At 41.5% G+C, this 27,014-nt stretch overlaps 1 protein-coding gene across 1 annotated transcript; it reads right to left on the bottom strand.

Moving 5' to 3' along the window:
* LOC138356883 (kelch-like protein 3) lies at positions 1-25,126 on the bottom strand. Its single transcript, XM_069313250.1, has 6 exons — positions 24,998-25,126; positions 12,567-12,744; positions 11,952-12,092; positions 9,134-9,248; positions 5,457-5,597; positions 1-2,691 (listed from the first exon to the last, which is right to left on the bottom strand). Exons 1-6 carry the CDS (start codon positions 25,015-25,017, stop codon positions 2,516-2,518), a joined length of 771 nt encoding a protein of 256 aa, XP_069169351.1. The 5' UTR covers positions 25,018-25,126; the 3' UTR covers positions 1-2,515.
* Between the last annotated feature and the right edge of the window lie 1,888 nt (positions 25,127-27,014).

The raw sequence follows: 27,014 nt of genomic DNA, 5'->3' as shown, positions 1-27,014 counted from the left end.
TTATGAAATAGCACAATTTATTTAAAAAATAAATGTCGGGAATACCCAGTTCATTGGTAATCATATAATTCAACAGTCTTGAATAGATATTAGAGATTCTAAGCTTTAACACCTGGGGTTACCTGGCATTTAATTTTTCAGATTTTCATTAGTTCTTCATTTATAAGAGCGATTTGTAACATAAAAAGCTCTTTTAAACAAAAACACATTTACAATTGCCAGAAATCACACAAAATTAATTATATCGGTGGTTTACAATCACTTCCCTCATAATATAGTTTGCAATTATTTCCCCATTATGTCAACTTTACAATTATTTCCCCCCATTATATTACTAAGTGGTTCAACATGAAGTCTTACACCATCTCCAACAACACGCATCTCTCTCAGTTTCAGTGAAACTTAAGATTTAACCAATGAATAACTAAAGAGACAAAGGGGGAAAAATTGCCAAGATGCTCTTTCTATATAAGCAAGCATTCATGCACACACATACACACACACACACAACCAAAGAGCCAGAGCTCAACCCCTGCAAGCACAACTAGGTGAGCACACATAGGACAATGTTCATCATATATCACAATTATCACCTTTGCTCTCATGAATTGATTAACTATCACTCTTATCACAATGATTGTAATATTCATTATCACATGCATCCGTGAATAAGTTACATGCTAAACAACCTCTTTATAGGCCTGAATTCTTTTTTTTTAATTATAATTAACCAATACATATGTAGATGCACTGTACATTTGAGTACATGCACACAGTTCCTAGATGTTAAAGAAAAAAGCTGCCAATTAGCATTCTCAGATATTTTAGGTTATTTTCTAGCAATCAAATTTTCTCGACAATAGATTTTAAGTCTCTCGCAATAACTTAAAAAATCTCATTATTAATAACTTCAAAAAAGCATTATTATTATTATTACACATTATTGGTGATGATAGTTCATTCAGTCATAAACATGTATAACTTATCAACTCGTTCAATATTTCCTTCTTGCATAACTTTTGCAACTGTATTCCTTAAGTTATTCTGAACCAATTCATAAAAACATGATTTTATAATGTTCATTCTCTGGTACTTATATATTGCTCATATTTAACAGTGGAGGTTTGCTTGGAAAATCACAGTAAAACTGTTACTCAACTTTTACTATATGAAGAAACTATTAAACAAATACAAGATGTAATTGCAAAATGGTTAGTTTGGGCTGACAGACATGTGGTCCTGAGTGTCCACCAAAGGGAAGTGAAGTTTCTAATTTGATTTAAGCTAGTTTTCATAGTACAATTACATCCTTGCCAGTGTGTCATGAATCACCAAACTGGTTAAGACGAATCTAGCCAAATGGGGAGATTTATACTGTCTCACTTTACTGGTGATAGCCTTAATGAATGGAGTTAACTGTTAATACAGTACCTCAAGGCAGATCCTGCAGTACTACCAGTACACGGCATTACAAATATTGCCCCAATTGGTGACCTAATTACCCGGCTCCAAAAATATGTATATGTACTGTATAAATATTCCTGCATGTAAATGAAATTGAAAGGATTTTTTTGCCATTAGATTAGACTACATAATTAGTAGTCATATACTTATGGTGATGCAGTGCAATCTTCTTAAAGGACCATTTATGTGCTTTAAAATAAACAATTTATTTTGCAAGCAATATTTTTTTGTATAAGCCAAAAAACTAGAAGCATAAAGGTACACCTTATTCATTGAATAAAAAATAATGTCAGTCATCTGCTAAATGCTGACTTTAGAATCTTACAACTTGGAATAAAGGCACGGGTACATTTCATACAGCTAACTTATCAAGTTAATTAAGAAACAAAATTACTAGAATGTTCATTTGCTATTAGAAATTTAAGTTAGACCCTAATTTAATGCTTACCCATTAAAAGATCTGAAAAACTTAAAGAATGATGAGAGTTTCCAGATGCAATTGCTCACTTGTTTTTACTCATCAAATTTTTGGTCCCATGCAAATGACTCATTCATATCCTAGTACAGTTTTGAACAAATTCTCATGTAAAAATATTATATATTGAAAAAATATGCTTATTGATACAAAATGATACTTTCTTTTACCATAAATTTATTTAATTGTACCATATTTTCCATATGAAAGTAAAAAATAAAAAAATATAAACTATTCTTCTTTAAAGCAGTTTGGCCCTCTATTCTAAACCATTATCTTATCAATTAAAGCTCCTCAATTAACACAAATACTAAAAATGGTGCTAAATAATTTCTTCAGCTAGTAACATTATTAATGTAGAATACTGTGCAAGAAAATAGAATTATTTAGAGTTGCAAGCATGTGCCATGCTGTCCAAGGCTCTGGTACACAGAATAGAATAAGGACTGTAATAACTAAAATAATCTCAACAGAACTTAAGTGTACAAAAATTATGCTAATGTAGTCTGTATGATACAAAATTTTTTTTTATCTCAATAATCACAGCAGTCACTCCCCTGCCCCCTCTGCCTCATCTCAGAAGCCCGGTTTATCTATAATAGCTACACCAGCGTATGATCTGCCAATGCCCATGTGTGCCGGTAGCAGTGTCCACACATCTGTTTTGGGGTTGTAGACCTCCACTGATGCCAAATTCGACGTGCCATCATCACCTCCGACAACATAAAGTAACCCAGTCAGCGCAATAACTCCTGAAATTTTAAGACTATTCATTAATATATTATGGAAATTTTATATGAAACAGGTCAAGGATACCCCATTATTACAGACTTTTATTTGATTAGTATTTCTAACACAGTCAACATTGTTTGTTTTAAGCTTTTATTCAGCCCATCCTCCTGTTTTGGTAGTATCTGTACTTATACAGTAGTAATGATGAGAACCACAAAAAAAAAAAAAAAAAAAAAAAAAAAAAAAAAAGTATATATATATATATATATATGTCGTACCTAGTAGCCAGAACTCACTTCTCAGCCTACTATTCAAGGCCCGATTTGCCTAATAAGCCAAGTTTTCCTGAATTAATATATTTACTATAATTTTTTTCTTATGAAATGATAAAGCAACCCTTTTCTCTATGTATGAGGTCAATTTTTTTTTATTGGAGTTAAAATTAACGTAGATATATGACCGAACCTAACCAACCCTACCTAACCTAACCTAACCTATATTTATAGGTAAGGTTAGGTTAGGTAGCCAAAAAAAGCTAGGTTAGGTTAGGTTAGGTAGGTTAGGTAGACGAAAAAACATTAATTCATGAAAACTTGGCTTATTAGGCAAATCGGGCCTTGAATAGTAGGCTGAGAAGTGCGTTCTGGCTATTAGGTACGACATATATATATATATATATATATAATATATATATATGCGAACAAGCCTGAATGGTCCCCAGGACTATATGCAACTGGGGTGTGAGTTTTCAGTTATATATATATATATATATATATATATATATATATATATATATATATATATATATATATATATATATATATATATGTCGTACCTAGTAGCCAGAACGCACTTCTCGGCCTACTATGCAAGGCCCGATTTGCCTAATAAGCCAAGTTTTCCTGAATTAATATGTTTTCTCTAATTTTTTTCTTATGAAATGATAAAGCTACCCATTTCATTATGTATGAGGTCAATTTTTTTTTATTGGAGTTAAAATTAACGTAGATATATGACCAAACCTAACCAACCCTACCTAACCTAACCTATCTTATCTTTATAGGTTAGGTTAGGTAGCCGAAAAAGTTAGGTTAGGTAAGGTAGTTGAAAAAACATTAATTCATGAAAACTTGGCTTATTAGGCAAATCGGGCCCTGCATAGTAGGGCCCGATATATATATATATATATATATATATACAGTATATATATATACAGTATATATATATACAGTATATATATATATATATATATATATATATATATATATATATATATATATATATATATATATACAGTATATATATATATATATATATATATATATATATATATATATATATATATATATATATATATATATATATATACAGTATATATATATATATATATATATATATATATATATATATATATACAGTATATATATATATATATATATATATATATATATATATATATATATATATATATATATATATATATATATATATATATATATATATATATATATATATATATATATATATATATAAATAATATACAAGTGCCCATATCATAAGAAGCACATCAACAAACTGGAAAAGGTGCAAAGACATGCTACTAAGTGGCTCCCAGAACTGAAGGGCAAGAGCTACGAAGAGAGGTTAGAGGCATTAAATATGCCAAAACTGGAAGACAGAAGAAAAAGAGGTGATATGATCACTACATACAAAATAGTAACAGGAATTGATAAAATCGATAGGGAAGATTTCCCGAGACCTGGAACTTTAAGAACAAGAGGTCATAGATATAAACTAGCTAAACACAGATGCCGAAGAAATATAAGAAAATTCACTTTCGCAAACAGAGTGGTAGACGGTTGGAACAAGTTAGGGGAGAAGGTGGTGGAGGCCAAGACCGTCAGTAGTTTCAAAGCATTATATGACAAAGAGTGCTGGGAAGACGGGACACCACGAGCGTAGCTCTCATCCTGTAACTACACTTAGGTAATTACACACAATCAGAAGACAACGCCACCACCCTCCCTCCCACAGCATTACTCCTCCCTCCATGGAGCACAGCGCTAAATATCACCACAATCCTGCTATTATCAGAACCCTGGTCAGTTTTATCACGGTCAGGGGTCTTCTGTAATAATATCATTGCTAAATAATAGCAAGAACATGTATATTATGGCATTTTTAGGCGATGCTGTGGTCACAAGCTGAACAACAGTGCTGTGAGCTCATGCTGCGTGCGTCAGGCTTGGTAGCTCACTCGATACTGAGGCCCCTCACACTCAGGAATTTGGCCCACGATTTTTTTTTTAAATTGCGTCTGTTTACAAGAGCCCTGATGAAGGTGTGGTGAACCCCATGTATCCGCGGGCCGTTTAAATCTTGCGCTGTACTCCAAAACATCATATGATGCCGAGCACAAGTTACTGCAAATCACTCAACGCATCATATGATGTCTTGCGCAACTAAAGGGTTAAGCAGGACACACTGGTAAACTGAGGTCTGCGACACACGCATGGGTTGACCTAGCGCATCAACAAACTCGTGAAGTGAGACGAACCTCAAACATCAAGTCAAATTTTACGAATAAATTGAGCTCGAAAACCAAAAAATTTGAAAAGAGGGGCATTTGAAAACCGAAGTTCCACTGTATATGAAAATAGTACATTTGAAAATTGTATGTATGTATATAGTAAACTATATGAACACACTCAGAGATCAACATAAGCAATCACCAATAAACATCACTATGCTAGGACTAAGGGAAAAACTATGAAAAACATCTTACCGGCATTCCTACGACAAAGGTTCATGTCTGCAACAGGACTCCAACCATTGGTATCAGGATTGTATACTTCTACACTCTTCCTGACAAGTGGCCCATCATGGCCCCCAACAGCATACAGAAGGCCATCCAGCACCCCAACACCTACACAAGTATAAATATAAGGTTGGATATAAATTATACAGCAACTTTATGTTTATATTATTATTTATATATTATTTATACATAATTTATATTTACCATATACTTTTACAGAAATTTATGTAAATATAAAATATGCAATAAATTTACATTTACATAATTTTATATATAATTATACAGCAAATATATATGCATATTTACAGTATGCATATCTATATCAATGCCATTTGAGTGTGGTAAATTGAATACTGTATCTCGCTTTGCTAATACAGTATGCACATTATTCACATTACAGTATACAATATAATATTTGAATTATGAGTTGAAATAATAATAAAGCTAGTAAAGCAGCACGAGTTTATGAATCCTTATAGTATCTTACCCAAACCCTTCAATAAAACAAGACTGACTATAATGTACAGTATGTAAAATAATTTAATGTAATTCATATAGAGTTACTAATACATAGTGCATTTCAGGAATAACTTGAAAATAATTAAAACATTTATGTTTAATAGGGGTAACACTTAATACTAAACGAGTAGTAAGCTAATATATTTGAATTGTTAAAGAAATATATCAAGAAATATATCATATGATTAAGATTTCTGTTGGGAGCCCCTATGGCTCCCATGGAACTATCAGGCTGATAAGTGTTATATTAGTCTGGGGCATCAAGCAATTGAAGTTCAGCTTACCAGGGACCACGAGCCAGAACCTGGCCCCCCAGAGGCAAAGGGAACAATGGCCTATAGAAACCCCTTATGTAATTGGGGGCATTCCATGTCTGCCATTGACCAGGGATGGCACCCAGAAAGGTAGGCATCCCAAAACAAACCCCTATTCTGGTTAAGAAATTGCTACTGAGAGCCAAACTAGTGGACAGAACTCCCCAAACAAAAATGAGCGAGACGTCACCATATCGCCGCACCACTGTCTGCGCAGCTCCCCCCCTCCCCGGGAGGGGAAAAGGGTGAAGCCCCAGACCCAGTTCTAAGGCTGATGTGCTAGGCGAAAGTCGTGTGCTCCTGACATTGGTGCTCAGCTCGGTGCCTGCATGGTGTGGTGGCTGTCTTCTTGGGGGTATGCGTGCCAGGAGTAATTCTTCATTACTCGAGCTGCATGCGCCTAGGGTTCCCTTCCCTAGGTGCCCTGTAAGTACTGCCCTTGGGGCTTGGGGCCTTCCTTCCTTAAGATCCTTGGGTTCTGCCTCTGCTGGGTCGTTTGCTGCTCGACTTTCGGCCGCCCTTTGTGTGCTGCGGTGATCCTTTGTTTACACTGGTAGGAGCACAGGGTACTGCGCAGCTAGTTTTCACCTCTCATGGCGGCCAGCTCTATTCCGCCTAGGTACGCTGTTCTCCTGCAGGGTTATTTTTCTGTTGGTTTTCCTGCCTGGTAGGGGGGGGTCTGTCTTTGTTGTTGCTCCCTGTGTGCATTGCATACACTTCTCTGTTCTGGTGGTACCCCCCTGATAGGTCCCCATGAGCGTACACATCCTGGGGGGTTCAGTTACTTAGAAGTTTGATTGGTAGACTTGGGTGCCGGTTAGCAATACCCTGCCCGGGCTTTCCCGAGCGTGAATTCCGTCTCAGGACCCCTGGGAATTCCCACGGGGGTGTGTGGGTCCGATGGATGTGACCACTGAGTTTCCCCTCGTTTTATGCGAGTTTGAGGGTTGCTGTCTCCTTGTCTCAGGGTGACTCATTGTTTTTGCCTTCATCATGCTGCCTGCTGGGTTGGTGATACTTTCGACCCGGAGTCCTGCGAGTTTTGTTGCTGATGACTCAGTTTACCCAGTCTACTGATGACGATATTCGGGTGCAGGCGGCGCAGGCATTGCATGCTAGGTTTAGGTTGTTGCAATGCGCTAGATTGGTTGCTGACCCAGATGCCCCGAGGCTGCCCCGTTTTGGTTATAGGGATTCGAACTTGGGTGTGTTGGTCGCTTCAACCTTGGTCGAGTCCACACCCTCTCGTCCTTCCCCTGCTGTGGTTCGGTCTGGTCCCCTTCCCCCTGTTTCCGGCTCAAAAACGTCTGAGGGTTTCAAGGACGGGGCGGGGTTTAAATGGTGTCGAGACTCGGGCAGGGTTTAGATGGTGTTGAGACTCGGGCGGTCTCAGGGGATGCCCCTTTCGAGCGGGCGACGAAGGCATTCGAGTCTTTCCACCCTCCGAAGCCTCTGGGTCTGACCAGTGGGCCCCCATTTCTTCTAAGCTTCTACGGCTGCACCGGCCTCTTCTTTTGAGGCTGGGGGTTTGGGAGACGACTTGGCCCCGGGGCCCAATGTGGTGGAAGGGCTGACTTGGGGGGCCCTTGGGCCCTGTTGGACCCTGCCCGAGTTTTTCTACCCTCTGAGCGGGACTTACTGTTACAAGTAGTGGGGTTTTCTTCCCCCCCCCCCCTCTGCGTACGAATTGTATTTGCTGTTTGCCCCTCCCCGAGTTCGGTTGAAGAAATGGAGAAATGGTGACCTGGCTTGGCGAGAGTGTCAGTAATGTCTACTGAAGTGTCCGAGTTGGAGGAGTTGCAAGAAGCCTCTAGAGTGGAATGAGCTGGAACCAGAGTAGAGGAGAGGGGCTTCAGTAGCCTTTGCTAGAATGTTGCTAGGTGGAGCTGTCGTCTTCATGGCTGTTGAAGTTTTGATTTCGGGCAGATTTAGTAGAAATATGCCCGAAACGCTATGCAAGTTAGTGACTTAGCAAGAATGTAAGAACACCCATGTTATGTATTTTATTTTATACTAGTAGGTAAGTAAAGAGAAAATATGTACTGCATTTGAAAAGTATCTGGAGCCGGTCGCCCGAGTGGACAGCACACTGGACTTGTGATCCTGTGGTCCTGGGTTTGATCCCAGGTGCCGGCGAGAAACAATGGGCAGAGTTTCTTTCACCCTATGCCCCTGTTACCTAGCAGTAAAATAGGTACCTGGGTGTTAGTCAGCTGTCATGGGCTGCTTCCTGGGGGTGGAGGCCTGGTCGAGGACCGGGCCGCGGGGACACTAAAAAGCCCCGAAATCATCTTAAGATAACCTCAAGAAGATGTACTCTCACAAACTCAATGTACCTTCTTATAAATAAATATACGTATAAATAAATAAATAGTCAATTTCTAGATTTTTTACACCTTTCTTAAATACAAGGTTAATACTTCAAATACCTTCAATTATATTATAAAAAAAATCTTGAGGGTTTCATACCCAAAACAAAATTCAAACTTTGTAGTTTGAACAATGGTCTATGAGAAAGAGGCAGACTTGGATCACATTCCTCTTTTCCTCTATTCCCAACAGTGAAATGGGACACTTCGATTGGTATAATATTCTAAATACCATATGATCTATGAAATCCATGTTGGTAGCGACATTAGAGAAACCGCACTTTCAAATTTATAACAGCATCAAACCTACAAACTCAAATAATTCTTCAGTAAATTATTGGAAACAGAAGAGATATGGGTTTTGAACTCAAGCATATTTAAACTATTGCAAAAGCTCTAAAAGTAGTAGCATGGTTACCAGCGAACATATGAAGGTACTTGCCTGCTCCACTTCTGCGTGCTGACATTTCTGCTACAGAAGTCCACACGTCAGACTCTGGACTGTAACATTCTACTGATGCCAAGCACTGCCTTGATGCTCCATCATATCCACCAACCTAAAATAATATGAAATTCTAATGCTGCTTCCATCACAGGGGATTTTGTCATTTCCAGACTTTGCTACAATATGAAACAGCAATTATCGTAAGAAAGCATTAAGTATGAAATACAGAAGAGTTTTTTCCCCAGAATGTATCAGTTCTTCACTTTAATTTATTAACTTTGAAGACATTAGACTTATCACTGCATAAATAATCCCAAATTTGTTTGTGTTTTTGTGTGTGTGTGTGTGTGTGTTTGAGAGACAGACAGACAGAGACAGACAGACAGAGACAGACAGACAGACACAGACAGAGACAGACAGACAGGTAGGTTGTTATTTACTTGTAAATTTCTGTGTCATTTGACTTAGGTGTTTCTATGCTCCATTGGGGATTTTCTCTGGTCTTTACCAGCAGGCTAATATCAATCAAACTTCCCTAGTCAAACAAATGTAATTAACTATAGAACCAGAGTACATGTACTAGCCTCTGGTAGGTACCATCCCCTGTAAGGGCCTGACAGCCGAGTGGACAGCGCTTTGGATTCGTAGTCCTAAGGTTCCGGGTTCTATCCCAAATGGAGGCGGAAACAAATGGAGTTACTTTCACCCTGATGCCCCTATTACCTAGCATTAAATAGGTGCCTGGGAGTTAGACAACTGCTATGGGCTGCTTCCTGGGGGGTGCGTAACAAAAAGGAGGCCTGGTCGAGGACAGGGCCACGGGGATGCTAAGTCCCGAAATCATCTCGATACAACCTGAAGATAATATAGCCTAGGGACACGGCCAAACACATGACAGAATATTAAGGGTCAGGCCGTGACAGAGTAAAACCACCAACAAAAGCTGTGATATCTACATCAACATAAAAACTGATGGTGGAGCTGCCGGCTGACCCGGCCTGCCTGCCTCCCTTCCCCCAAATGAGGTGGAGGTGTGGGGCAAAGCAACTGCTTGTTTCACAAATTTTCTATCATATGTTTACATTGTCGGGAAGTTATTTTGGTGGGTTTGAGTGTGCAGTTTTGTTTCTAACCAGGCAGTAGTCTGTTTTGTTTCTCTGACTTTCTGTGTGTGCCTTCCCTTGGTGGTGGCTGATGAGAATAACTTCACATAAAAGGTTTTCATAGTGCCACTGACACTATGGCACAAGCCATAGTGCCTGTACCTCTCTGAGTGAGGGCCAGGTTCTGGCTCGCAGGCCAATAAGAACGCCACAACTAATGGCACCTAGTATACCGCACTCCATCAGTGTAGTAGCTTCAGGGGGCCACAAGAGGCTCCCCAGAAAACACAAGCAAATGACCCCTGCAGGACAGACTCCAAAGGATGGCCAACATTTATGTGGAAAAACCAGGGGCTAGATTCATGAAGCAGTTACGCAAGTACTTACGAACGTGTACATCCTTCCTCAATCTTTGACGCCTTTGGTTACATTTATTAAAAAGTTTACAAACACGAAAACTTCCCAATCAACTGTTGTTATTGTTATAAACAGCCTCCTGGTACTTCAGAGCTCATTAACTGTTTAATAATTGTAAACAAAGCCGCCAAAGTTTGAGGAAAGAAGCACAGGTTCGTAAGTGCTTGTGGAACAGTCTCGTGAATCTGGGCCCAGGCAAATAACTGAGGGGCATCACCAGCTGTAGCTCCCCAGTGCTACCACCTGGTGGTGGTCAAGTGGTGCTAGTAGACAAATGACTTTAGTATTTGGTGTCTTTTCCAAATTGTTTGCCTTGTTGTCATTTGTTTTGTTTCACTACGTTTCTGGTGGCTTATTTTTCAGTTAGGGTAATCATGAATTTGTTGCTCTTTATGCCTCTGTGATGGGGCTAAGTTTTTGCCACTACTCCCTGGTAGGATTTTAATGACTCACAAGGGCCTGGTGTGACTCAAGATGGGTGGAGCTAGTCAGGAGACTAACAACAAGGAGTTAGAGTGGAGCTTTCCCCAAAAAGTTGCTTAACTGCATGAGGCCTAGTACCTATCCTACATTGAACACTCAAGGAGACCTACATCTCTGGCATACACCTAAGGTGGAGATATATACATGTAACAGATATATGTACAACATACATGGAGATATATGCATATAAATGAATTCTACTAACTTCATCATATGCTGTCTCAGAGTCTATAATATATACACAATTTACATAAAACAATATTTCTCACATACCTTCTTCACAAGCTACCTCAATGCAAATAGCTGATCCACACACTCACACTCACATCCAACACATAATGAACCTAGTTCATCAATGACCACTTTATCAGTTATTTCATGTGCTCTTTCAGTTACTATGCTACCATACACTTTTCTCTTAAAAGACTGATGATTCTAGAATGTCTACTCGCCATCTCTCCCATTTTTTACAACTATAATATTTTGTTGGTTTTTCCACATATCTCCTTCACTGTTGCACCTAACTCATTCATTTATGAACATATGCTGGTCCTCTGTCTTTTAAACTTCTCACATCAGTAAAACCACCACCACCATCATTTGCACCCATCAGACCCTCATATTCTACAAATCCACTAATTTTTTCCATCAATTAACATTCTCTCATATTAATCTTCAATGTTACCACTAGTTTTTCCATCAGCCTCCTTACAGCACTTGCATTCTTTCAAAAAGATCTTTGTTTTCAAAATCTTCTTAACTTTTTTTTAAAACATGAGATGCAGTATTATACTGATATATTATACACTTACTGCATAGAGAAATCCGCTCACAACTCCAACTCCTACCGATGACCGTCTAGTTGACATTGGCGCAATCATTCGCCATTCATAAGCTTTGGAGTCATACATCTCTGCGCTGTTTAAACCAGTAGACCCATCGAAGCCGCCCACCTGAAATACGTATCCTAATTACATATTCCCAGTTGAGTAATCATTAAATTTCTTTCCATGACACTCTTATTTATGTCAAATCATACTCCTTATGAGTGTTTGATTAGTGTATAGTAGTTCTTTAAACTGTCTTATCCTAATTTTGTCTGTGTAGCTGCTCTATTGGTAAACTACACTTTATTTTTTCACTATACAGTATATCACCACATCAAATTATAACAGTATAATTAATGCGTAAGCTTGATTTAGACTGCTTATACACTTGTTTAGTCCAGTTAGTATTGTAATGATTTGTAAATGTTATTAAAAAAAAAGTTTCCAAATCAGAATCTGAATACTGTATTTAGAGATGCAATATATTGTATGTTGTACTAAAGTACAACATATGCTATCATTCTTATATATAATTAATTTGACCTTTAAAAGGGCACATTTTCATATAACAGCTAGTTTATCAACCTAATCAATACTCACAGCATATATACAACTATTGAGTGTTGCTACACCAAGTGTTGATCGTCGGGCTTCCATGCTGGCACAGGAAGACCAAGAGTCCCGAGTTGGGTCATACACATCTACTGTACGCACACGTAAAGATCCGTTGAACCCTCCAACAGCATATACTTTCCCATTGATCACAGCTATGCCACATCTGAGGGCAATATAAAAACATAAAAGAATGACAATAGTTTCATCAACAAATCTACCAGTTGAGTCCCCATTTTGTTATATAAAGATCAGCACCATAATTTTAGAGATTTCTTAACTGGATTAATCTTAAAAACAACTTATGTGTGCATATGTACAGGTATGGAATGAAAGGAAGAGAAGTACAGTATATACAATTTAAAAGGTTGTGAAGGTGGGGCTTTATGGAATCAATTAGTCAGGTATGAAAGCTTGACTTTTTAAATCATAACTCAGAGGAAGCATCTTACACGTGGTAATATGAAGTGATGGGGTGCAGCTGTGGATGCTTTGCCTGCATGTTATGGTATGGGGCTTGACGGCTGAGTGCACAGCACTCAGGATTTGTAATCCTAAGGATCCGGGTTCGATCCCCGGCGGAGGCGGAAACAAATGGGCATAGTCTTTTCACCCTGATCCCCTGTTCACCCAGCAGGAAATAGGTACCTGGTAGTAGACAGCTGCTATGGGCTGCTTCCTGGGGATGTGTAACAAAACGGGGGGGCTTGGTTGAGGACCGGGCCGCAGGGATGCTAAGCCCTAAAATCGCCTCAAGATAGGTTTCCTACTTGCCCTCTCATTTCTTCTAGTGTGATGGCATCCTACCACATGAAAGTAGGAAACAGGTGATTGTGAGGATGTGGAGGCAGGGAAGAGAACAGTCGCATGAAGAGACCATGAAGAGTACAACAGCTTTAAATGTTTGTGACAATAAGAGAGTTTGACCTTCAAGAAGATGATTATTGGTAATTATGTCATACATGAAAGATTTGCCTGAATTAATTAGTATTAGTGGCCTGAGGGCCACTAATACTAATACTAACATACCCAGTAAGGACACAAAGATCCATACATGAAGGAACACGGATCATCACGAAAGCATAATCCGGGTCGTGATGGAGGTAAGCCGCAAGGGCTTCCCACACCACATGGGATGGGACACGGATAGCTGAAAACCTCCGGAAGGGTGGAACCAATCCTGGGGGGAGGGGTAGATGCCAAATCCAGTTCGAACGAGGAGGGAACGAAAGAAAAGGGTTTTTGTACCCTGCTCTGAGAGTACAAAAAACCCATGCAGGGTCCAATGGGGCCCATCCCCCCCCCCCCCCTCCTCCCCAAGTCAACACCCTCCCCCGCCCTGGGAACCTCACCCCAAGGACCCGGGCCCGAGCCGTCCTCCAAACACCCCGGCCTCTAAAGAAAAGGCAGCAACGAAAAGGGCCCACTGGTCAGACCCAGATGCTCCAGCTGGAGGGCCAGGCTCTAATGCCTCCGCCACAAACCTGGAAGAGGGACTCCCAAGACCACCCGAGTCTTAACACCAACTATACCCTGCTCCGACTTGGAAACCCTCAGACATTTTGGAGCCAGAAGCAAGGTGGAGAGAAACTGGACGCACAATAGAAGAGGAAGAACATGGAGGGGGTGGACAAACCAAAGTCGAAACGACTCCCACCCAAAAGTTCGGGTCCCTATAAGTAAAATGGGGCAATCTCGGGACATCCGGGGAAGCAACCAACCTATCGCATTGCAGCAACCTGAACCTAGCATGCAACTCGGCTACTGCCTGCACCCTCATATCACGATCAGTAGCTTGGGTGAACTGGAGCACATGCAAACAATAAGCGTCGCACGACTACAAGCAGCATGGCAGAGGCACAACTGGTGATTGCCACCCCTGAAACAAGGGGACTGAGCAACCATCAACCTCGCACGAAGCAAGAGGGGACTCGAGGGTCTCATCCATCGGACCACAATGCCCCCGTGAGGTTCTCCACAGCCCTTAGCCTTGGTAACACGCCAAGGGTAAACCCAGGCAGGGTACCTGGTTGATACCTGGTTGATACCTGGTTGATGGGGTTCTGGGAGTTCTTCTACTCCCCAAGCCCGGCCCGAGGCCAGGCTCGACTTGTGAGAGTTTGGTCCACCAGGCTGTTGCTTGGAGCGGCCCGCAGGGCCACGTACCCACCACAGCCCGGCTGATCCGGAACTTCTCTTAGAAAACCGTCCAGTTTTCTCTTGAAGATGTCCACGGTTGTTCCGGCAATATTTCTTATGCTCGCTGGGAGGACGTTGAACAACCGCGGACCCCTGATGTTTATACAGTGCTCTCTGATTGTGCCTATGACACCTCTGCTCTTCACAGGTTCAATCTTGCATTTTCTTCCATATCGTTCACTCCAGTACGTTGTTATTTTACTGTGTAGATTTGGGACCTGACCCTCCAGTATTTTCCAGGTGTATATTATTTGGTATCTCTCTCGTCTCCTTTCTAGAGAGTACATTTGGAGAGCTTTGAGACGATCCCAATAATTTAGGTGTTTTATCTCGTCTATGCGTGCCGTATATGTTCTCTGTATTCCCTCTATTTCAGCAATCTCTCCTGCTCTGAAGGGGGAAGTGAGTACTGAGCAGTACTCGAGACGGGACAGCACAAGTGACTTGAAGAGTACAACCATTGTGATGGGATCCCTGGATTTGAAAGTTCTCGTAATCCATCCGATCATTTTTCTGGCTGACGCGATATTTGCTTGGTTATGCTCCCTAAACGTTAGATCGTCGGACATCATTATTCCCAAATCCTTGACATGCTGTTTTCCTACTATGGGAAGATTCGATTGTGTTTTGTACCCTGTATTATGTTTCAGATCCTCATTTTTGCCGTACCTGAGTACCTGAAATTTATCACTGTTAAACATCATGTTATTTTCTGCTGCCCAATCAAAAACTTTGTTGACATCTGCTTGTAGTTTTTCAATGTCTTCAGCAGAGGTAATTTTCATGCTGATTTTTGTGTCATCTGCAAAGGACGACACGAAGCTGTGGCGTGTATTTTTGTCTATATCAGATATGAGAATAAGGAACAGTAGCGGTGCAAGGACTGTACCTTGAGGTACAGAGCTTTTAACATCGCTTGGACTCGATTTTATCTGATTGACTGTTACTCTTTGTGTTCTGTTCGACAGGAAATTGAGTATCCAGCGTCCTACTTTTCCAGTTATTCCCATTGACCTCATTTTGTGAGCTATCACCCCATGGTCACATTTGTCGAACGCCTTTGCAAAGTCTGTGTATACAACATCTGCATTTTGCTTTTCTTCTAGGGCTTCTGTGATTTTGTCATAGTGGTTGAGTAACTGTGACAGACAGGATCTTCCCGCTCTAAATCCATGTTGTCCTGGATTGTGCAATTCATTGTCTTCCATAAAACTAGAAATTTGATTCCTAATCACTCTTTCAAACACTTTTATTATGTGTGATGTTATGAGGGTACTGCGAACCGGTGCCCAAGAATACCAAGCAAACTTCTAAAAGCTGAACCACCGGGACGTGTCCACTCACGGGAGCCTAGAAGGGGTATCACCAAGAACACAGGTTATATATGAAGACCCTAATTATTGATAGGGGGTAACCAACCAAAGGCAGATCCCCCCCACCAGGCAGGAAAACAAAAACAAAAGAACAACCCTGCAAGAGGACAACATACCCAGGCAGATCAGAGCTGGCTGCTATAATAGGTGATAACTAGCTGTGTAATACCCTGCGCCCCTACCAGTAACAAAAACTTCCTCCTACCCAGAGGCAAACGAGGGTAACAAAACCCCCAGCCGACTCCAAGGACGGCTAAGTACGGAGCAGTAAAAGACACAGCAGAGGTAGATCTCAAGGCGACTTGTGGAAAGTGGCTCCAAGCCCCAAGGGCAGTACTTACCTGGTACCTAGAGAAGGAAACCCTAGGCGCATGCAGCCCGAGTATAGTAGAATATTACTCCTGGCTGATACACCACCTGTAGAGACCAAGCCACAAGGTACAGAAACCGAGACCAAATCAGGAGCCAGAGGCACAAGACCTCACCAGCAGCACATCAGCCAAGAACTGATGTGCTACTGTTGGACGGCTGGATTGCCGGCGTGAGGGTCTGGGGCTCCCCCTTCCCCTTCCCGGGGAGGGAAGAGGGGGTTGCGCAGAGAGCGGCACGGCACGGCACGGCAACGTAATGATGTTATGTCAGTTTGCTAATTTTCATTTGGGGAGTTCTGTCCCCTAATTCAGTTTTCCATAGCAATATTTTTACCAGAATAGGGGTTTGTTTTGAGGCGCCTACCTTTCTGAGTGCCAGACCTGGTCGATGGCAGACATAGAATGCTCCAGGGGGTTTCTATTTGTTCCTCGTGCTTCTCTTGAGAGGGCCAGGTTCTGGCTCGTGGTCCCTGGTAGGCAAGAACTCCATGCACATTGACTGATGCCAGAAAGCAAATATATCCATATCAGCCTGGATAGCTCTGGGAAGCCAACGATGCTTGATGACAAGGTAGCCGGTCGGCCGAGTGGATAGCACACTGGACTTGTGATCCTGTGGTCCTGGGTTCGATCCCAGGCGCCGGCGAGAAACAATGGGCAGAGTTTCTTTCACCCTATGCCCCTGTTACCTAGCAGTAAAATAGGTACCTGGGTGTTAGTCAGCTGTCACGGGCTGCTTCCTGGGGGTGGAGGCCTGGTAGAGGACCAGGCCGGGGGGACACTAAAAGCCCCGAAATCATCTCAAGATAACCTCAAAATAAGATGCTTCCCCCAGAAATGCCCATTGGTTCTACATCCTTAGTTTAAAGTAACGTACCCATACTGTAAATAAATAAGGATGTTTTTTGTTAGTTCGTACTCTAGGGTACGGCTTACAAATTTCGTGACCTTACATGATGGCACATAGCAGTATGGTGCTGTATCAGTGTGATAGGAGGGAAGGAAACCCCTTGAGGCTTCCTTCAGGGAGCCTCAACGGGTTTCCCCCAGAAAAGAAGTTGTAGATACCCTTCTCTCTCGAGGTTCTATCTAGAGATGATTTCGGGGCTTTACGTCCCCGTGGCCCAGTCCTCGAGTTTCCCGAATTTGTACTCTAGAGTACGGCTTACAAGTTTTCGTGACCTCACATGATGGCACCTAGTAGTATTGCACTGAATCAGTGTGATAGCTTCAGGGAACCTCAAGTGGGTCCCCTTGACTAAGTAAGGGAACAAAGTATTATAGCTCAGAAATAATTTGTAGTGTAGATGAAAATTTCCTTTCTGAGCAGGACACTCCACTCGGTTGCTCCTGTTACAGGGTACCACTTGGTTTCTGGACCCCTTGGGGACGAGACACGCCTGTTATCGTTTATATTCGTAAACGAGAAATGGAGGAAAATGGAGAGAAAAACTCGAAGGGAACAAATCGACAGATTCATTGCATAAACTTGTCAGTATTTTGGTTGCATTCACCAATAAGAGAAATCCTAATCCACTTCTCCCTCAGGAGAAGCGGGGACCAAAGAGCCAGAGCTCAACCCCACAAGCACAACTTTGTAAGTACTGTAACCCCGCGATTATCCGGGATTCGAACATCCGAAAAACGCCCTTATACGGCCAAAATCGTGAACGGATAAAGTTATCACAATATCCGGCCAAAATAGCCACAGGGACCGGATTAAAGCAGGTTTTCTGCAGAAATTACACTATCCGGTCAGTCCCCCGGATAATCGTGCCTTTGTCCGTATATGAAAACATGAGGCGGGCCATACGGTATTAATCCCGTCTGCCCGAGACTCGAGGCGCATGGTGTAGGTGGGGGTGGGGTGGGTGGGTGGTGTTGGGAGGGTGGGAGGGTGGGAGGGGTGCGTCAGGAGGGACTACCTGGGTACAGGAATTACCATTAATTTTAGAACAATTAATCATAGCCAAAAACAAATAAAATAACTACTAGTAATTATGTAATAACAAATAAATAAGTTTCCTAAAAGCATTGTGCACAGGCTGAAGTTTCCTTCAAAAATATTGTGAATTTTTTTCCTCCTGGCGGCCTACGTAACGCTATGGCTGCCCCAAGTGGACCTGTCCAACACTGGTCAACCCATGTGCGTCCGTCCCTCGTGTTATACACAGTGCTGCGCCATTAGTGAAATATTTTTTTAAATAACTTTTTTATTTTCATAGTAACTTTGAACATTTTTGGCCAAGACTATGTCTGGTAGCAGCATCAATCGTTCTGGAGGTGTTAAGAGGAAGAAAGTTGTCCTAACAATAAAAGACAAGTCACAGTTATACACCTCAACCAGTGCGGCCTCACAGTGTTGCGCCATTAGTGAAATATTTTTTTAAATAACTTTCTTAATTTTCATAGTAATTTTGAACATTTTTGGCCAAGAATATGTCTGGTAGCAGCATCAATCGTTCTGGAAGTGTTAAGAGGAAGAAGATTGTCCTAGCAATTCAAGACAAGTTACGTGTTGTTCAAACAGTGAGGCGTCACAGGCAGCCAAGCGCCTTCAACAAGTGAGGCGCCACAGGCAAGCCAAGCTCCTTCAACAAGTGAGGCATTATAGGCAAACCAAGCACTTTCAACAAGTGACGCGCCACAGGCAAGCCAAGCGCTTTCAACAAGTGAGGCGCAAGCAAGCGCCTTTAACAAGTGAGGCGTCACAGGCAAGCCAAGCGCCTTCAACAAGTGAGGGCATGCAAGCGCTTCAACAAGTGAGGCCTCACAGGCAACCCAAATGCCCTCAACCAGTGAGGCTTCAGCAGCTGGCAGTCAAAACTAACTTAGCTTAATGAACTGTACAGTAATTTTAAGTGTTAATTTTAGTGTTGTGTTAGTATAGATTACGTAAATTGTTAAGAATTTTTAACTTCAAGATGTGTGGCATCAATCAAGAAGACGAACACCAACAAGGTAAGTTGAGGTTTCTAGTTGAATATTTAATAATTGTATGTGGCAAGGCAATTCAAATTATGTTGTTTGTAGTATAAAAATAGTTGGAAATGGTCACTTTTGGACTCGTAGGTGAAAAAGTACCATTATCCGAAAAATGTGATAATCCGGCTGGGGGTCCTTCCCATATAGTCCGGATGATCGAGTGGAGACAGTACACCATCACTGCTGCCCTCCCTCCCCCAATGTGGCTAGCTTAGTAGATTGCCAGAACAAGAATCTCCATTTAATACAATAAAGCATTCGTGAAACAAATATTTTTATAACTTTTAATTATCCTAATAATATTACTAAACAAAATCTGTAACCAAAAAACCGGCGTTGAATGTAATGAAAGAATGAAAGATAAGCATCCCCGGTTTTGGGATGCTTACCTTTCTGAGTGCCTGACCCGGTCGATGGCAGACACAGAATGCTTCCAACCACTCGAGGGTTTTTATAGGCCATTGCTCTCCTTGCCTCTTCTGAGGGGGCCAGGTTCTGGCTCGTGGTCCCCGGTAGGCCCATAGAACTCCATACACATGACTGATGCCAAAGTCTGACATTAGCATATCAGCCTAGTAAGCTCCGGGGAGCCGAAGGGGCTCCCTCCTGAAATATATATGATTATGTACATCCAGAATTTAAGAAAAATCTGGCAAATGGGGTCAAGTGTGATAGGCTTATCGGAGTGAGCCGTCCCTCCCCCCACCACGACAGACCTCCCCCTACATCCCATACACGCTCTGCTCCACTGGTCACGTAGTTCAACTCAACATACATCCCTCCCTCCGTGAATGCCTGCCAGCCAGCCTGCCTCCCTCTCTGCCAGCCTGGCTGTCTGCCTCCCACTCAGGCTCATCAGCCAGGCTCCAGCCTGCCTGCATGCTTGTCAGCCTGTCCTGCATGCCTGGTTGATACCTGGTTGATGGGGTTCTGGGAGTTGTTCTACTCCCCAAACCCGGCCCGAGGCCAGGCTTGACTTGTGAGAGTTTGGTCCACCTGGCTGTTGCTTGGAGCGGCCCGCAGGCCCACATGTCCACCACTCTTTGGAGGAAACAATCTAGTTTCCTCTTGGAGATGTTCACTGTTGTTCCAGCAAATTTCTTATGCTCGCTGGGAGGGTGTTGAACAACCGTGGACCTCTGATGTTTATACAGTGTTCTCTGATTGTGCCTATGGCATCTCTGCTCTTCACTGGTTCTATTCTGCATTTTCTTCCATATCGTTCACTCCAGTACGTTGTTATTTTACCGTGTAGATTTGGTACTTGGCCCTCCAGTATCTTCCACGTGTATATTATTTGATATCTCTCTCGTCTTCTTTCTATCGAGTACATTTGGAGGGCTTTGAGACGATCCCAATAATTTAGGTGCTTTATCGTATCTATGCATGCCGTATATGTTCTCTGTATTCCCTCTATTTCTGCAATCTCTCCTGCTCTGAAGGGGGAAGTGAGTACTGAGCAGTACTCAAGATGGGACAACACAAGTGACTTGAAGAGTACGACTATTGTGATGGGATCCCTGGATTTGAAAGTTCTCGTAATTCATCCGATCATTTTTATGGCTGACGCAATATTTGCTTGGTTATGCTCCCTAAACGTTAGGTCGTCAGATATCATTATTCCCAAATCCTTTATATGCTGTTTTCCTACTATGAGCACATTTGATTGTGTTTTGTACTCTGTATTATGTTTAAGGTCCTCATTTTTACCGTAACTGAGTACCTGGAATTTATCACTGTTAAACATGTTATTTTCTGTTGCCCAGTCGAAAACTTTATTGATATCTGCTTGAAGTTTTTCAATGTCTTTAGCCGAGGTAATTTTCATACTGATTTTTGTGTCATCTGCAAAGGATGATACGAAGCTGTGACTTGTATTTTTTTCTATACTGTATCTGATATGAGGATAAGGAAAAGCAGTGGTGCAAGGACTGTACTCTGAGGTACAGAGCTTTTAACTGCGCTTGGACTCTATTTTATTTGGTTGACTATTACCTTCCGTGTCCTGTTTGACAGAAAACTGAGTATCCAGCGTCCTACTCTACCAGTTATTCCCATTGACCTCATTTTGTGAGCTCTCTCTCCATGGTCACATTTATCAAAAGCCTTTGCAAAGTCTGTGTATACCACATCAGCATTATGTTTTTCTTCTAATGAATCAGTGACTTTGTTGTATAGTGATCAAGTAGCTGTGAGAGGCACGATCTTCCCGCTCAAAATCCATGTTGGCCTGGGTTGTGAAGGTCATTGGTCTCCATGAAATTGGTGACCCAACTCCTATTCACTCTCTCAAATACTTTTATTATGTGCGACGTTAGTGCAACTGGTCTATAATTCTTTGCCAATGCTCTGCTCCCTCCCGTGTGTAGAGGGACTATGTCTGCTACTTTAAGTGCATCTGGTATCTCCCCCGTGTCCAAGCTCTTCCTCCACAACATACCGAGTGCCTGTGCTACCGGCGTTTTACATTTCTTTATAAATATTGAAGTCCATGAATTTGTACCCGGAGCCGAGTGCATAGGCATGTTTTCAATTTCTCTTTCAAAGTCTAGTACGTGCATGTTGATATCAGTTATATTTACAGGGGTTTGGATATCTCGCATAAATAAATTGTCTGGATCCTCCACTTTCATGTTGTTTATTGGAGTTCTAAACATGTCCTCATACTGCTTTTTTTAGGATTTCACTAATTTCTTTGTCATCCTCTGTGTAAGAACCTTCACTTGTATGAATAGGTCCAATACTGGCAGTGGTTTTTGCTTTTGATTTTGCATATGTAAAGAAGTATTTAGGATATTTATTTATTTCCTGAATTGCTTTCTGTTCTAATCGGTTTTCTTCAGTTTGATATGAGTGTTTCAATTTCCGCTCGATTTATTCAATCTCCCTATTTAAATTATTCCTTCTTTGACGGGAAAATCGTGTCTGCTTAAGCATTTTCGTTATTTTTTTCTTCTTTTATAGTGTCGTCTGAGTTTTCTTTCTGCCTTTCCTCAAAAGAACATGTCTGCCAGCCTCTCACTACTTCCCTACCTTCCTGCCTACCTCCTAGCATTTCTCCCTCCCCCTCCCTCTCACTAATTCTCCCCCTCTCTCACATATTGCCTCCCACCTAAGCTCCCCCATCCATTCACCCACCAGTCAGCCATCACTGACGCAATGTGTGCATTTGGAGCCGACATGGTGCACAGATGTTCCTCGATTGTGCAGGTATGTAAAAGAAAGTCACAGAATGAACACTTCAGCCTCGTGACAAATCAAAACAATAGGAACAATAGGCCGTGAATCTGTGATGTCACTGGGTAGAAAGCACTCTAGAGTGGTTGGAGTGGACCATCTCCTACCCACCCACCCACCCATCACCATGGGCTGGCTTGAGGCTTGGCGGACCGCTTCCTACCCGAACTTAGTTTGTGTAGCATGACTTCCCAACCCCAATTGAGAAACTGGAACTTTCGGATAACTCAAGTTCACAAACCATGTGGTCCTCTGTATCTCCCCTTTTAATCAACTTTACCTGTGCTGTCTGAATTTGAGACAGGATTTTTCTAGTTATTCTTCATTTTACTTGTTAACATCTGTTGGTGGTCCACTAGCAATTAGCCAAATGATACTTGGCAGCCTCTTTTTGACTGAGCATTGCTTGTTGATGGTTGTGAAGTACATTACATATAGTTGTACAAGAACACAACCAAGTACAGTGGTACCTCGGAATGCGATTGTCCCTGTATGCGAGATTTTCGGAAGGCGAGGTGTATTTACTCCAAAAATTTGTCTCAGAAGGCGAGGGTTACTTCGGGAGGCGAGTTTGGACGCGAGTTTGTTGATACGCGTACAGCCGACCTAGCGCGTTCGTCGCCCCTCCGCCCCTCAGTTTATTATTGTCTGGCGCTCAGTGACTACCCCCACATCAATTCTTCTCGCGGATTTTCAGTGTTTTGTTGGATTTTTGGTGATTTGTCTATACAATTTGTTATTATATATCTCACCATGGGTCCCAAGAAAGCCAGTGGTAAGGATAAAGGCCAGAAAGCTCCTGTGAGGATGACAATAGAGGAGAAACAAGAGATCATTCGGAAGCATGAGAACGGTACACGTGTTGTTGAACTTTGTAGGCAGTACAACAAAGCCACATCAACAATATGCACTATACTTAAGAAGAAAAATAAGATTATGGGTGCTAAAGTGGCAAAAGGAGTAAGAACATTAACGGCACAAATACTTGAAGAAGTGGAAAAGTTGTTATTAATTTGGATACACGACAAGGAGTTGAGGGGTGATAGTGTTTCGGAGGCCATTATTTGTGAGAAAGCCAGGGTGTTGCACGAAGACCTTCTAAAGAATACCCCTGCAACGAGTGATGCAGATAAGAAAGAGTTTAAGGCAAGCAGGGGCTGGTTTGAAAAATTTAGAAAGAGAAGTGGTATCCATAGTGTTACAAGGCATGGGGTTATGTGATGTGATTATGGAAGGGGACTCCCCTTCCAAACAGTAACTCCTCTCCTCCTCCCCCCTCCTCACCATCTTCCATACGCCTACAGCACTCGACAGTAAGGTAAGTAATAACTGGAACACAGTTTTGTAGGTTTATTTAGATGAATTAGGTATAAAAATTTAGTTTGATGTGGGGTTTTTGGGGTAGTCAGGAACGGATTAATTCATTTCCCTTTATTTCTTATGGGGAAATTAACTTCGGAATGCGAGTTTTCGGAAGGCGAGGCGTCTCCAGGAACGGATTAAACTCTTATTCTGAGGTATGCCTGTACATCAACTCTATGCAAGACGAAAATACTGTATGGTAAATGTTTAGGGAACAAATTTACTGAAATACACCATATAGGGAAAATAAGCTTTTTTCCTGTTGTTGTTGTAGTAGTAGTAGTAGTAGTAGTAGTAGTAGTAGTAGTAGTAGTTTTACATTCAGCTACTCAAGCCGGGAGCCAGTCGGCAGAGCAGACAGCACATTGGACTTGTGATCCTGTGGTCCCGGGTTCGATCCCGGGCGCCGGCGAGAAGCAATGGGCAGAGTTTCTTTCACCCTATGCCCCTGTTACCTAGCAGTAAAATAGGTATCTGGGTGTTAGTCAGCTGTCACGGGCTGCTTCCTGGGGGTGGAGGCCTGGTCGAGGACCGGGCTGCGGGGACACTAAAGCCCTGAAATCATCTCAAGATAACCTCAAGATACTCGAAACTATGGTGAGCCCATAGTGGACTTACCTGGCACAGGAGCGGGGCTGTAACTTCAGGGCTTTTTCTCTTAACTCCTGAACAGATCCTTCCGAAAACATTACGATTGCTTTACCAGTATTAAATATGGTACATTTATCTAGTTAGTATCAAATGTGTACAGGTAGTCAAAATAAATATCAGTGTATTCTTAGATTTGAATGCATAAAATATTGTACACCATTTATATTGACATTAGAAAACAGACATTTTAATTACCTTTAGCATGAGAAAAGAAATAGGATTAAATTAAAATTGGACATACCTGCAGCGTCTTGTTGGCATTTCAGCCACAGGAAACCATCTTTCATCCTTAAAATCGTAACATTCTACACTGCGAATAGCCTTGGGAGCCTGTCCACCAACCACCAAAAGAACCTAAAACAGAGAAATAAAAAAATTAATGTGACATATTAAATAAAAAATTATATATTGGTTAGGCATATTAATAGATATGCTTAATGAACTCATTCCCTGTCATTCAGCCTATTATGACCATCAGAAAATAGAGACACGAACAAATCCACAAGGGCCATGATGAGGGTTTGAACCTGTGCCCAGGATGATCCCAGACACGCCTTAGTCGACTATTTGTTCATTTGATGCATCACGCTACTGTGATTTCTGTGTACAGGTATAGAGAGAGTTTCAGACCATCCTGGACCATTATCAAGGCATATAAAATGAGAGAGAGGAAGACAGACAAATAAATAAGGTACGAGAGCGAGATGAAAGGTAAAGGGCAAGTAAGAAAAAGAAGGTAAGAATAAGATGACAGGCAAGAGCAAGATGAAAGGCAATTAGAAATAGGGGTAAGAATAAGAGAAAACAGCAGAGCTCAAGTCGGATCACATGCGTTAAGAAAGTTAGAGTATTTATATACAGTGGATCCTTGGCTTACGAATGCCCCATTTGTAAGCAGAAGTTCCACTGTACATACAGAGAAACCTCGGTTAAGGAATTTAATCCGTTCCAGCACCGAGCTCATCATGTGAAACGCTTGTCTTGGGAAACGAATTTCCCCATTTAAAATAATGGAATACCTCAATAGTGGTACCTCGGCTTATGAATTTAATTCGTTCCTAGAGACGGGTCGTAAGCCGAATATTCGTAAACTGAAGCGAATTTCCCCATATGAAATACAGTAATGTAAATTGAATTAATCTGTTCCACACTCCCAAAACAATTAACCTAAAAGTAAATTTTATACCTAATTCACCAAAATCTTCAGTACTAAAGTATGTACATTACTTACCATTTGCTTCCATATTGTTCACTCCAGTATATTATTATTTTACTCTGTAGATTTGAGACCTGGCCCTTCAGTATTTTCCATGTGTATATTATTTGGTATCTCTCTCGTCTCCTTTCTAGAGAATACATTTGGAGAGCTTTGAGACGATCCCAATAATTTAGGTGGTTTATCGCATCTATGCGTGCCTATGTTTTCTGTATTGCGTGCCTATGTTTTCTGTATTCCCTCTATTTCACCAATCTCTCCTGCTATGAAGGGGGAAGCGAGTACTGAGCAGTACTCAAGACGGGACAGCAACAAGTGACTTGAAGAGTACAACCATTGTGATGGGATCCCTGGATTTGAAAGTTCTTGTAATCCATCCTATCATTTTCCTGGCTGATGCAATATTTGCTTGGTTATGCTTCCTAAACGTTAGATTGTTGGACATCATTATTCCCAAATCCTTTACATGCTGTTATCCTACTATGGGCAGATTCGATTCCGTTTTGTACCCTGTATTATGTTTCAGAGCCTCGTTTTTGCCGTACCTGAAATTTATCACTGTTAAACATGTTATTTTCTGCTGCCCAATCGAAAACTTTGTTGATATCCGCTTGTAATTTTTCAACGTCTTCAGCAGAGCTAATTTTCATGTTGATTTTTGTGTCATCTGCAAAGGATGACACGAAGCTGTGACGTGTATTTTTGTCTATATCTGATATGAGAATAAGGAACAGTAGCGGTGCAAGGACTGTACCTTGAGGTACGGAGTTTTTAACTGCGCATGGACTCGATTTTATTTGATTGACTGTTACTCTTTGTGTTCTGTTCGACAGGAAATTGAGTATCCAGCGTCCTACTTTACCAGTTATTCCCATTGACCTCATTTTGTGTGCTATCACCCCATGGTCACATTTGTCGAACGCCTTTGCAAAGTCTGTGTATACAACATCTGCATTTTGCTTTTCTTCTAGAGCTTCTGTGATTTTGTCATAGTGGTTGAGTAACTGTGACAGACAGGATCTGCCCGCTCTAAATCCATGTT

Source organism: Procambarus clarkii, chromosome 75 (genome assembly GCF_040958095.1).
Source record: "Procambarus clarkii isolate CNS0578487 chromosome 75, FALCON_Pclarkii_2.0, whole genome shotgun sequence".
NCBI classification, from domain to species: domain Eukaryota; kingdom Metazoa; phylum Arthropoda; class Malacostraca; order Decapoda; family Cambaridae; genus Procambarus; species Procambarus clarkii.
The sequence above is the reverse complement of the archived record's forward strand: the minus strand, read 5'-3'. Positions and strand labels throughout refer to the sequence as shown.

Excerpts from the sequence above, each read along its gene's own strand:
- LOC138356883 (XM_069313250.1), bottom strand. The coding sequence starts at position 25,017 with ATGCCAACAAGACGCTGCAG. Across the intron at positions 12,745-24,997 it reads ATGCCAACAAGACGCTGCAG|ATGTGGCATAGCTGTGATCA; the intron begins GTATGTCCAATT and ends TATTGCCCTCAG. Across the intron at positions 12,093-12,566 it reads TCAATAGTTGTATATATGCT|GTGGGCGGCTTCGATGGGTC; the intron begins GTGAGTATTGAT and ends TACGTATTTCAG.